The sequence below is a fragment of the Poromitra crassiceps genome (assembly GCF_964638095.1).
Source record: "Poromitra crassiceps genome assembly, chromosome: 6".
NCBI classification, from domain to species: Eukaryota; Metazoa; Chordata; class Actinopteri; order Beryciformes; family Melamphaidae; genus Poromitra; species Poromitra crassiceps.
This window is the reverse complement of record NC_139627.1, coordinates 21,742,879-21,756,210: the sequence shown is the minus strand read 5'-3', so window position 1 is coordinate 21,756,210 and position 13,332 is coordinate 21,742,879. Positions and strand designations below refer to the sequence as shown.

The 13,332-nt window shown below is 44.1% G+C and overlaps 1 protein-coding gene across 1 annotated transcript in view; it reads right to left on the bottom strand.

Annotated features, from left to right (window-relative positions):
- Positions 1-2,107: 2,107 nt before the first annotated feature.
- Positions 2,108-13,332, bottom strand: part of map2 (microtubule-associated protein 2) — a gene marked incomplete at both ends in the record, with an annotated part of 68,233 nt that continues 57,008 nt past the window's right edge. The window contains 4 exons of the mRNA XM_083638159.1: positions 2,108-2,329; positions 5,163-5,275; positions 11,133-11,214; positions 12,960-13,052. Coding sequence (XP_083494285.1) covers positions 2,108-2,329; positions 5,163-5,275; positions 11,133-11,214; positions 12,960-13,052 — 510 coding nt within the window. The remainder of the gene's footprint in view (positions 2,330-5,162; positions 5,276-11,132; positions 11,215-12,959; positions 13,053-13,332) is intronic.

Genomic DNA, 13,332 nt, shown 5'->3' with positions numbered 1-13,332 from the left:
AGTCTTCACTCTTCTGGGTGGAGTTTCCTACTCCAAGTTTTCGAAATGGCCGCCGTGTGAATAAGGTCAATTCCTGTTAAGTGTTAAGGACATGAAAAAGAAGACAGCACACCAAATAACATCATTTTGTCCTTATTTTATTGTCATTAATTGTTGTAATTGGTGTCATATCAACAGGAGAAAAACTGCGTACATCTACTTGACCTTTTAAATACATTTACAGTTGCTGTGGGGTGGGGTGGGGGAGTCAGGTTGGGGGGGCACAGGGAGGTGGGGAATGCAGAAAAAACACAGAAGCAAACAAACAGTCGCAGGTGAGGGCAATAATTAGGAAGGAGGCAGGTTATACCACAAATGGTGACTGAAAAAAGAAAACTACATTATCCAAACACTTTCAACGCAACAGGATTCCCGAGGAGTTCTCCATCGGTCGTGTTCTTTTTTCTTTTGTGAAACGTCTTTTTATGGATTTTTTTTTACATCTTTTAAATGTTTTCTTCCGCTTTCGTCCCTGACATATTGCAATGAAACACCCCCGATACAGTAGCATCCCTTTTTACTGTAAAACGGCGTTTAAAAAACGCACAGAGATCAGCTTTGTCCTTTCAGAGCAGCTGAATTGTAGCTTCTTCCTCTATATGGCTCAGATAATAGACAGTGTCGCCAGATAAACAGCGAATGGTTTCCAGCCGAAAGACTGTTCAAAAACCGCCAGAACGCACACAAAACTGCCCAAAACAAATGCAGGTCTATGGAAACAAGCGGCTCTGTAAACTCGCCCAAGCCCATTTTTCCCCCACACAATGGAACCCAAAACAGCCCAATTGGCAGAAAACCACCCAATCTGGCAACACTGGTAACACACAGTCCTGACGAGTGCAATCTCAGCCTACGTTAGGGAGAGGAAAGATTACGCCGTCCAATCATCTTACAGCCAGGCAAAGATCATCTATGGGAGGTGATTATCTGCAGCTCTAAAGACAAAGATACTCTCATCTGTTTCTGTTTTGTTTTTTGATGGAGATGTGTGGCATGAAATACAGCTCCGTTGTTTAACATGGCTCTGATGTATAAACAGGTTTGTATAGAGAGCCAACTGAGAAAGTACAAGGTTATGACGCCTCTTCAACACTCCATAGCAACACAGCATCAGTTGTCTGAGGTCGTCGCCAAGCATAACACTGTAAACAACTAATAACTACAAAACATGAACTTGTTTAATTTTTTTTATCCAATGATTCAGGAAATAACTTACTAAAATCATTTTTTTAATACAAAATAGCCTCTTTTTGTATTAGAATCGATACATGCTCATCATAACATGATCTAGTTCTTGCAATAATGCAATTTTACAGGTATAAGTTATAGCCATATTGTCACTTTTAAAATCGATTTGAAGAGATGTAGGTGGCAAAGAACTTGTATTTTTATACACATTTATATATATATTTGTTAAATATATTATATATTGGATGACAAGCATGACTTGCAGTAAGGATGCTTGTTTGTTTGTTTTTGGGGGGGGGGGGGGGTCTGGCGTCCATGCACATTTACTGAGCAAATACAACACGTGCTGCATGATGTGCTGGTCACATGACTTTCTACTCAGTGTAGAAAAAAGGCTGTAGCTTCTTACAAACACTGATCCAAGACCAGCCGAGGCAATACCTGGTCCTAACCAAAGACAATTCTGTACAAACCACTAAAGCTGATCTGGGACCAGTGCTCCGACTGAACTATTCTACGCACCGTTATTCAAAAAGAGAGGCCAAAGAAAGGAATTGGAAAGAGCACATATTTGGTTGGAAATAGATGCCGTAGGAAAAAAGAGAATCAAAGTACAGTAGGTTGTAATTTGAGTCTCTAGTTTGAGAGTTGGTGTTTGTTTGATGGATGTTAAAGTGGGGATGTGAGCGCAGGCTGTGGTTTAGCTGAGCGGTAGCGGTAGTAGCAGAGTATGGCCTCGGGGTGGCAGGAGTGAGTGGAGAGGTTGGGGACTGACTGGGACCGGGGTCAAGGATAGAGGGTTGGAGGGGTGTGTAGACAAGGTGGCGTCCACAGGAATGGAAGGGGCATCTGAGGAGCGCCAAATCCAGAGACCTATAGTTCACAAGCCCTGCTTGGCCAGGGCGGCGGTGACGTCCTCGGCCAGCGTGGCCAGCTGTGGCGACTCCAGCATGTTGAGGCTGCCGGAGGACGAGAGGTGGCTGTCCCGGTGGCGGGTGGGCGACACGGAGCCGGACTGGCCAGGTGACTGGCTGACGATCTCTGCCCCGTGGTCCACTCGTGCCTTGGCCTGGTCGCGGAACGACAGCTTGTGGCTCTCGATCTAGAAGAGAGGAGGGGTGAAGTGAGAAGTCACGGAGGAACGGTTGACGTGATTCAAAATGGAGTGTGTTTAGTTCTCTGCTTTGTATGTCTCACAGGCTTTAGTTGGCACAAGCTGTACTGAGACACCATCAATGATCTAATCCAGAGAAAAACACTATTTGACTTGTCTCTCATATCAGCAGATGATTCGGTCACTTGCTCCAATTTCTAACTGTATCCCGAGCCATACTGTAAGTAGTACTGAATGTGCCTGACAATCATTGACCTGATGTCTGTCTCTGCCCAATTCTTAGGCAGCTGTTCCTCATCGTGGGTTGACTAATTTCTGAGGCCTTCAGCTTCTGATCCACACCTTAGTGCCTCGCCCCCTTACATGACCCTAAACACGGCCATGTTGGCGGGCATCCTATAAACACGGCCCCTAAACACGGCCATGTTGGAGGGCATCCTATAAACACGGCCCCTAAACACGGCCATGTTGGAGGGCATCCTATACAAGTGAAATTGAGGAATTTGTGCTGGCTGAAAAGTGCTGGCTGAAAAGGGAGGCACTATAACAACTGTGGAGAGCATGGCGGAGGAGGACATTTAAAGGTCCCATTCCGTGCAAAAGCTGTTTTTACTTGTAAATGCATATATACTGCTGTCAGCCCTCCCTGTAATGAGTGGTCACACGCTCAGAACTGCCACAGTTGGATTTGTCCCTATCCAGCGTCCCTCTGCAGTCTCCTCCAAGCCACACCCCCAAACGCTTCGTTTGCCCAGAGGGGAATCTGGGGGAATCGGGACGTCACTAGCTTCCTTCTGCATACTGCGCGGGTCTCTCTCACACAAGCTACCTGCACCATTTAGTCTATAGCCACAAAATTAACACTTCTAGCTGGAGCGACGCCAACTGTACGTGATCCAGCAACTGCAGAGGTGCATTCGGTAAGTCTAGGCATTTTGAGATGTCCTCTTTAGCGTAGTACCGTTTAGTTAACGATAACTCGCAACCTAGCGTGCTGGTCCACAGACGCTAATCTGATTGGCCGCTGGGAGCCTGGGGCGGGCTCTCCCTCAGCGGCCAATGGGAACTGTTAGTTCTGAATATATTATAGAAACAGGCCATTCTTGGAAAGCGACCAGAAGAGGGAGTGAGAACTCCGTCACAACAAACGGGTTTGCTATATTTTCGACAGATTAATCCAGAATCATGTTTTATGGACCAGAGACACACGTTTTTAAGAGGTTACAGCTGCACGAATTGGGACCTTTAAATAATATACTAATTTAAAAATATAGTTCTAAATGAATTGGTTACAAATCAAATTACTGTAATATCTAATTTTCAATAAAGTAAATAAAATGTACTTTTCTAATAACATGGATAGAAACTGCACTGCGTTATTATTGGACTTTCCTAAAAGGAAAATATGGTTAAACGATGGGGAAAACATCAAAACATAACTTTTTATGTTTCCCCAAATAAGATACAAAGTTCATAAAATTAAAATTCTCAGGTAGAAACATGCATTTCATAATTTCGCCATCTATTCAAATTAGGCTAGGCTGATCATTTATATGCTAAGTAACAATATTAAGGAAGTTTGTCTACCTCAGTGTGATGCAATACGCCACTGATGCAGGAGTCTTCCTGCAGACAGCCCTGCACATCTTGAATAAAACTGAAGAGAGGCTGCAACTGTGGCAACGGTATTTATCATTCCTCATATAACGACTGATGGAAATATGTTTGTTTTGTTGATTGTTGTCCTTGTTTTTGTGCTTGTATGATATCAACAACTCATGAAGGACTGTAAAAAAAATCATCACGTGTCACCTCAGTTCCTCATCTGTTACAGTACTACTTGACTAACACTGTCTCAAAACAGGGGGGGGGGGTAGCTTTGGTTTAGAGGTATTTAGTGAGAGAGGTACTGTACAGTGGTTACCTTGCTAACCTGCTAGGCTGTTAAAGGAATACACCATGTTTCTGAGAGATTGTCCCGTTTACCCATGTCAATTTACGTGATGAGAACATCATCCAAGTGTACCAGGTAGATAGATCATTGGCTGCAGTACTCACTTTGACTTTAACTGATTTAAACTGAAGTGTTATGGAATGTTTATCCATTCCATAACAGCATTAAGACTGACACAGGCATTGTTGTTAATTATTACTATTCATCTGCTAATATCAAAGTAGTGGAGCTGGGCTGCTGGGCAGCAGGTGGGGATGATTGACAGCTTGGATTTAATCTGAGATTGTCTCAATGTTTTGTTTGGATTAGGCGGATGAATGCAAAAAAGTAAAAAAAAAAAAAAAAAAGAAAAGAGAAGCTAGGACATTTTGACAACAAACCACGAAAAAACTGATCTGAAAGAGGCGACCGACTGCAAATTTTTGCAGGTAACTTTCAGAAACAAACAAGCCCAAAGTCCCTTATCTGAAGTGGACTTGCCAACTATGCTCTGAGCTACAGTACTGTGTGCTCATCAACATGTAAAGTATCATTAAGTACTGTAGTGTATGTATGGTGCCATCTGTAAGCTAGTTCCCGGGTGTGTTTACTACTGAAACATGTACATTTTACAAATTCTCCTACACAATACTGTTTGATTTAGCAGCATATCATTTACAGTACAAGTATGATTGCTTGCCATTTAGTTTTAGAGCTGCTATGAGATTTTTCTCTCTCACGTTTGGGATGTTAGTCACCTATCGCTGAGTAGAGTGTGTTAGCATGGAGATACTGATCTACTGGGACACATGGATAATTTATTTATTTATTTATGAAACCTGGTGTATTCTTTTAGTCATATATCGGGAGAACGGAGGTGACACTTACCGCGGCATGGCCTCCACCGGGGGTGCGGTGGGTGTTATTAAGGGAACCCACCTTAGCCTGGGCCTTGTCTTTGAAGTCCAGCTTCACAGTCTCAATGCGCACGTTACCACCTCCTGGGCAGAAGTAAAGAAAGAATATAAACTGTAAAGACTAAATCAGGGCACAAGAAAAACCTACATTCATATATAGTTTTGTTTATTTATAAATTGGAATGTGGCTTTGACAGAGAAATTGATGAATACTGCTCCAATGATTAAGTCGCCACATTATCTATTCTTTCATTCAGGAATTTCTTGAGTGGCGCAGTGTGCTGATTGTAAAACTGAGGTCAGGGTGAGATCAGCAGATGGCGCTGCAGGATTTCAGACACAGTCACCAAGCTTTCTACAACACCATCTGGGAGTGGCAAGAAGGGTAAGATACGGCTGTATCTTAAGTGCACATACTTTCATTCTCTCTCTTTATCGCTTTCTCACATATGAAGTTCATCTAGTGGCCTCAATTCCAGATGGTAACGTTATTGTTCTGAACCATTTCCAGCATTGTACATCTATCTATCATCATCAGAATGGGAGCTAGGGCTCTGTCTGTCTGTTTGTTTCTTTGTCTGTCCCACTGATGGGACCAGGCTGTCACACTGGATAAGAATTTGTTCTTACAGACTTGCCTGGCTAAATAAAGGTTGATGATGACATCATCAGTGATGTCATAAATTCACTGTCACACACACACACACACACACACACACACACACACACACACACACACACACACACACACACGCACACACACACACAAGGCTATAGTTCAGTGATGATGTCATCAGTGATGTCATATATAGGCATTGTGACATCATTGTGACATCACTGAAGATGTCATCAGTGACACACACACGCAAGCGACGGAGGGAGACGGAGAGAGACTGAGGGAGAGGGAGAGAGAGGCGAGGGAGAGAGAGGGGGGAGAGACCGAGGGAGAGAGAGAGGGGGAGAGAGACTGAGGGAGAGAAAGAGGGAGACGAGAGGGACTGACCCTGGGGACACACCGGTACGCGGAACTTGCGCGCATGCGCCACTCAGCGCACCTCCGCGCAGAAGGCACTTAAAGTGTCCACACAGAGAGCGCAGCTCACTTCTCTTTCTCTGCGCATTCTGCTCGTATGGGGGAGGGGAATGCAAGTCTGAAGATGCCTCCTAGCTGGCCTACTCTTTTCAATGGAAGCATTTAGGTCGCTAATGGCCTGAAATTCATGCACCTAAATGTTAGGAGTTTACTCCCCAAACTGGACTTGGTAAATATTTTAATCAATGATGCCTCTCCTGACGTTTTAGTGATCTCTGAGTCATGGCTGTCCCGCAGAATTGAGGATTCTGATGTTGCTATTATTAATTTTAATTTGTTTCGTGTGGATAGGAGAGCCAAGGGAGGAGGAGTTATAGTCTATGTCAGAGAGCACTTAGTGACACATGTGTTGGCATCCTCCTCCATTCCCAAGTATTATGAGTGCATTGTTTTGGATGTTTGCACGGGAGGCGATTCACACATAACGGTCGCAGGTGTGTACCGCCCCCCCTCCGCCCCGAGCACGGCCATTGATGACCTCGGAAGGGTCTTCTCACAACATATTAACTCTGAATTCATTCTCCTTGGCGACTTGAACCAGGACTGGCTGACTGAGTCCTCCTTCAGTCTAAAACAGCTCTGTATTCAGTTAGATTTAACACAGCTCATTCAACACACAACAAGGCCGAATACAAAACACCCCTCCAGATCCACTTTGATAGACATAATTTTGACCAACAGACCACTCAAATATCCCCAAAGTGGGGTATTCGCTCAAGGCATCAGTGATCACTGCCCTATAGGATGTATCAGACAAATAAAAATTAGTAAATCTAAAAGTAACTATATAAGAAAACGTTACTTTAAGCACTTTGTAGAGCAGGGCTTTTTGCATGATCTTTATTACGCGGATCTAGAGAGGCTGTGTCTAATTCCTGATGCTGAATTAGCCTCAGCTCATTTTTCTTTTGTTTTCAACTTAGTAGCTGATAGGCACGCGCCGTATAAAAATCTAAGAGTGAAAAATCGCTCCAGTCCCTGGTTCACACAGTCTGTGAAATCTGCCCTACGTCTCAGGGACTCAGCCTGGTCCAATGCCAGATCTTCTGGTAATTCAGCAGACTGGTCCCACTTCAGGATGAGAAGAAATAAATGCACTGCCGTAATCAGAAAGGCCAAATCTGATTATTACTTAGCCTCACTCAATGATTCCCAGCAAAATTCAGAAAAATTTTGGAAAATAGTGAAATCTTTAAAACATGCACCTAGTTCCGCCCTTCCCCCTCAGATCACCGGCGAGCACGGTTCTATCACCGATAAACAGCAAATGTGTGACGCCTTCAATCGTCATTTCAGCTCTGCCGGGTTTGCATTTGAAAGGTCATTGGCCAATTCGACTTCCGCAACAACATTACCCCCTGTTCCACCCTCCTTGGATCCTTTGATTCCCCCTCTCTTCCACGACCGATTCTCTCTCAGCCCGATTAGCATTAGTGAAGTTCAAAAGGCATTGTCTAAATTAAACGTTAACGTTCACTGCACCCTGACGAAGGCACTTTCGCCGAAACATGTTGGTGTAACCATTAAAACACAGCAGAGGAGATTCTGAGTGTGCGACTTCTTTTCTTTATGTTACTTTGACTTTACATTAGTCTGCACCTCTTCAAACTTTTTGGGTGTGCTCCACTCTATATACTTTAAATTAAACGTTAAGAAATCAAAAGGAGAGGACAATATTGCCCCCTCCTTTCTTCGCCTTAGCGCACAACTGATCGCCTCTCCGATTGCGCATTTATTTAATTTAACATTTACTTCGGGCGAAATTCCTTCCATTTGGAAATTCGCTCAAATCATACCTTTATTTAAAGGTGGCGACCCGAGTATTCTTGACAATTACCGTCCAATCTCCAAATTATGTTGTCTTGCTAAAGTCCTGGAAGCTCTAGTAAACGAGCAGCTTCGAATATTCATGGACTCTTACAGTGTTCTTCAAACGCAGCAATCAGGTTTTAGACCAAAATAACGCACAATAACGGCTTCCTCTCTTGTAATAAACGACATACAAAACTGTCTTGATGCCCGCCAGCACTGCGCGGCTATCTTTATTGATCTGTCAAAGGCGTTTGACACGGTAGACCACAATATACTTCTGAGTAAACTGTCCTCCATTGGCTTAGACAGACAATCAGTCACATGGTTCTCCAATTACCTCACGGGGAGAAAACATTCCATAGTTACAGACAGTACGCGGTCTAACACTCTTCCTATTAATAAAGGGGTCCCTCAAGGTTCTATCTCAGGCCCAACCCTGTTCACGATCTATATAAATAACATTCTCTTTTCTAGTGAGCTCTGTAATGTCCATTACTATGCAGACGATACGATCTTATATTGTGTCGGGGATACCCCCGCCCAGGCCGTCGCAAGCTTACAATCTGCCTTCAATGCTTTTCAAAATTCCCTGTTTAACCTCAAATTGGTTCTAAATTCCAAAAAGACAAAATGGATGCTTTTTTCCAGGTCCCCATCCATCATGGACAGCCTTAGCATAGTAACCCTACAAGGCGAAGCTATTGAAACTGTTGAATCCTATAAATACCTTGGTATCTGGGTGGATAGCAAACTATCCTTCAATGAGCATATTGAGCACCTTGTAAAAAAACTTAGGAGGAAAGTTGGATTCTTGTACAGAAATAAGTCATGTTTCTCTGCATCCTCTAGAAAACAATTGGTTCAATCTCTAATACTGTCTGTTTTCGACTATGGTGATATTGTGTATATGCATGCCTCATCTTCTGCCTTGAAGTCACTTGATGCCGTGTATCACAGCGCGCTGCGCTTCATAACTGGAGATAAATTTCTTACTCACCACTGTGTTCTGTACGAAAAGGTGTGTTGGCCCTCTCTTTCAGTCAGAAGAGAACAGCACTGTCTTTTGTTTATTTATAAAGCCCTAATCGGTCAGCTTCCTCCATATCTGTGTTCACTTCTCACTCATGCAAGCAATCGCAACGGCACACGCTCACAGTCTTACATCAGGCTGCGTGTCCCGCGTGTGAGGACCGAGCAAGGAAAGACTGCTTTCTCGTACTATGCACCGGTCAAATGGAATTCACTGCAGGACATTATAAAATTGGATCAATTACTTCCTCTGGTCTCGTTTAAGGCACTCCTTCGCGACACCTTATGCGAGAGATGCACATGTTTTTAGCTAATTGTTCTATTGTCGACGGACTCTAGTTGCAATTTGCTCTGTTTTGATTTCTACTTGCTTTAAATTGACCTTGTTGTTTTGATTGTTCTTATCACTTGTCCTGTTTGTCTGAAACTTTTTGTATATGTACTTTTGTAGCAGGGCACTCTTGAAAATGAGGGCTTGCTCTCAAGAGGCTTCCCTGGGTAAATAAAGGAAATCAAATCAAATCAAATTTACAGTTGATTGCAGTGATTCATTATCATGATAGACAATCCATGTTCACCCTTCCCTTATTTAACATGACCTATAATCCTATGAACACAGTGATTACACTTGGCATATTTACCTGATGAGGCCTGGAGTCCAATTCCTGTGGCAACCTGCTCCCAACATGGAAAGGTTTTGGTAGTGTCTTTATAGAATTTGTGCTTCGGGTCGTATAAAATCCGGTATTTCTCAACTTCAAAAATCAACATTTCATCATCCATCTTTATCCAATCGATAAAAACTTTGGTAACTTTAGGCTACTGGCTACTAGATTTATCTCCTCTCTCTGTTGTCTGTCCCCTTCGCTCTGATGGAGCCGCTCCCCCTCTCCAACTGCTCTCTCTCTCTCTTTTCACACTTCCAAAGGGGCAATCAACAACATAAATAAACATCATTTTACTTTGAAATTGGTTTTATTTGACGAATGTCCGGTTTCGGAGTTACTGTCTGCCCTGATCTGATCTGTTCAGCTTGACAGAGTCGCTCACGGGCGCAGAGGGTCCGTGCACAAAATTAGAAATCGAGGCTATCTTGCGCTCTGAGTGTCCGTGGAGCAGCGCGCTGCGCACAATTCGGTGTAGACTGACAGATCTGTTAACATGGTGTCCTAATGAAAACTGGCTGTGCACAAGGTCGCGCTGCACAGCTTACGTGCGGTGTGTTTTCAGGGTGAGGGAGAGGAGAGGAAGAGAGAGAGGTGGGAGAGACTGATGGAGAGGGAGAGATGTGAGGGAGAGAGAGGAGAGAGAGAGACTGAGGGCGAGAGAGAGGAGGAGAGAGACTGGGGGAGAGAGGGAGGGAGACTGAGGGAGAAAGACAGGGAGACATTGCATGTGCGCCAATAGGGCAGGCGAGGCTACGCAGCTACGGCTCTGTCTGTCTGTTTCTCTCTGTCCCACTGATGACATCATCAGTCATCATAAATTCACTCACACACACAAGGCTATAGTTCAGTGATGATGTCACTGATTATGTCATCAATGATGTCATCGGTGATGATGTCATCAGTGATGATGGCAGAGAGAAAGAGGGAGACGAGAGCGACTGAGGGAGAGAGGAGAGGGAGCGAGAGAGACTGAGGGAGAGGGAGAGAGAGGTGGGGAGATGGAGGGAGAGAGAGAGGGGGAGAGAGAGAACACTTTCCTCTCACACTTTGATGAGAAATAGTCAAAAAGGAAAATAAACTGACTGGTCCTGAATTCAAGGTCCAGTAGTATTAGTCCAAGGGACTAATAACAAGCAATACTATTACTTTTGATATGAGTTCCAATGCTATGCTGTTATGCTTCTTTTATCAGCCCATCAGCCCATCTTCTTTTATCAGTCATCAGCCCAACACTCATTCACACTCATTAGGCTCATCAACACTGATTGAGTCAAACACATTGGAGAATAACAGTAGTGGTTTGGGGCAGCTATGACATGGTGTACGGGCTGACCATTACCTGGCCGATGGCGGATGTTGTCTAGCGAGCCACACTTGGAGGTCACATGACTCAAATCGATCTTCTTGTATTGGATCTGCACCTGGGCCGGGGAGGGGCAAGGTCAGAGGTGAAAGTTCACAGACAAGATACAGTACATGCATTCCTGCTGATCCATGATGCTCACATCTGAGGATCAGAACAGCAAATTGCATCTTTTCTCTTTTCAATTACAGTAAGCTAGAATTGTTTATCACAGAATGAAAGGCTACAGAGTTATCTACATTTCCAGCACAGTGCTATTTAATTATGTACTATAATTGTTAGATAACCCCAGATGAGCAGAATGTCTTGAACAGTCCTCGTGTTTGCTGGTGTCTGCCACCAAATCAATTTGAACACAAAGCTATGTGAGTGCTGTAATTGTGTCTTGAACTGCAGAACAGAGCTCGCCATTTGGCACCTTCTGGCATAAACACAAAACCTGTCAAGAATACGCCATGAAAGAGATTCACTGGGAGACCGTTAAATTGGAGTACGCAGTTGAAAGCAGTCACAGGCAAAGACACACACAGCGGTCTATTTTATTGGAGAGGAGATTGCGATGTGTGGTTATGTGACACACCTTAGGGATCTGAAGAGAGAAGGAGGGGAACCACAGAGAGAGATGTAAAGACAGCAAACAGAGCGGAGGTACATAAAGCTTTGGACACAGAGGAAAGAGCGAGAAGAGAGACACAACATCCAGCGCGACGAATCACTGGGACACGCCTGTGGTCAGCGATCACTTCGCGGAGTCACCAATTCAATTGATGTATCTTTTGGAACCTGAGACCAATGCTCATGTTTTCGAAGGCCTTCCTGCTCTGCTAAACTGCTTGAGTGGAAAATGGTGGGAAGAGAGCGAGGTGATGACGAACAACAGGAGTCATGAGCCAGATTGGAGCGCATGACAGTGCGAGTACAGAGTGCGCACCTTATCCCACTGATCCACCAGGATGCCCTTTGCTGTTTGGTGAGCTTTTTTGGACTGCCCTACAGGCCTACAAAGTCCCTTACCCATGCAAAGTACTACCAAAGATATGTGAGAGTTAAAACAGAGGTGAGATGTGATTTGTGTCAGCGTGGGCATGATGGCTCGTCTCTCCAGCAATCGAGTCATCAAAAATCCATTGACCCTTTTGTTGGAGCCATTCTGGAGGTTTGCTTTAGTTTGTCCAATTTTTACATTGTCTTCTCACAATTCTAGATTGTTGATTTTTGATATTTTGTTTTGCATGATGCATAGTCATAGAGTATAACCAGCCAAGGACCCCATCTAGCGTCAGCTTTGGGTATTACAGGTGTATGGGTACTCATGTTTACCAAGCTGGCCGGTCTGCGATTGGATTGGACATTCCTCTCTATTTCAGCCCGACTTTGTCATTTAGGCCGGTGTACTTTTACATCAACATATTGCCTACTACAGATTTGAAGAACCGGGTATGGCAAACATTTATCCACATTCACTGCAGGATATTGAATTCTAGCTCATCTTTTTGATCCTGTTGGTTCCTGCAATCCTGCATGTTAGGAGGCATGCTGGAGAGAAGATGCTCAACATTCAGCCTCAAATTTCCACCCCGGACACAAAGCACCACTGGAGAAATAAGGGGTCAATGAAAAGCAGCCAGGTAAGCAGCACCAGGTAGCACTGCTCCTGAATGAGTGAGTGACTGTCTGTAAGATAGATTGGTAAACTGCAAAGCAAGGAGGAAGTAGGGGTAAAAAACAACAATGAAAACACACGACACAGAAAGAACACTGAAAATTACACCGAAACGATGGGAGTGTCGGCACAAGACTCACGTTTCCACCTCCTGCTGAGTAGCTCCTCCTGTCCAAGGACCCACACCTAGACTGAACATGGCTAAAGTCCAGCCTAACACTAGGGATGAGAACCTGCAGGGGTGGAGGTGAGGAATGGATTGGTAAAGGCTTTGGGGTGTGTGACACTGACACGGCACTTTATTTTTAACTCCTGTGAAACATTTGGTATATATGCTATCTTAGACCTGTGTTTCTGAGTATGTTTGGCTGTTTGACCGAGTGTGTCCCTCTTGCGCCAAACAAATATTATTATTTCATGGTCATGATCACTCGTTACGCTCGTCTTCCTTATGTAACCAACCTGTTTGTCTCTAGCTACACTTGTCCTGGTAGCTCCTCAAGAGGATCCTCA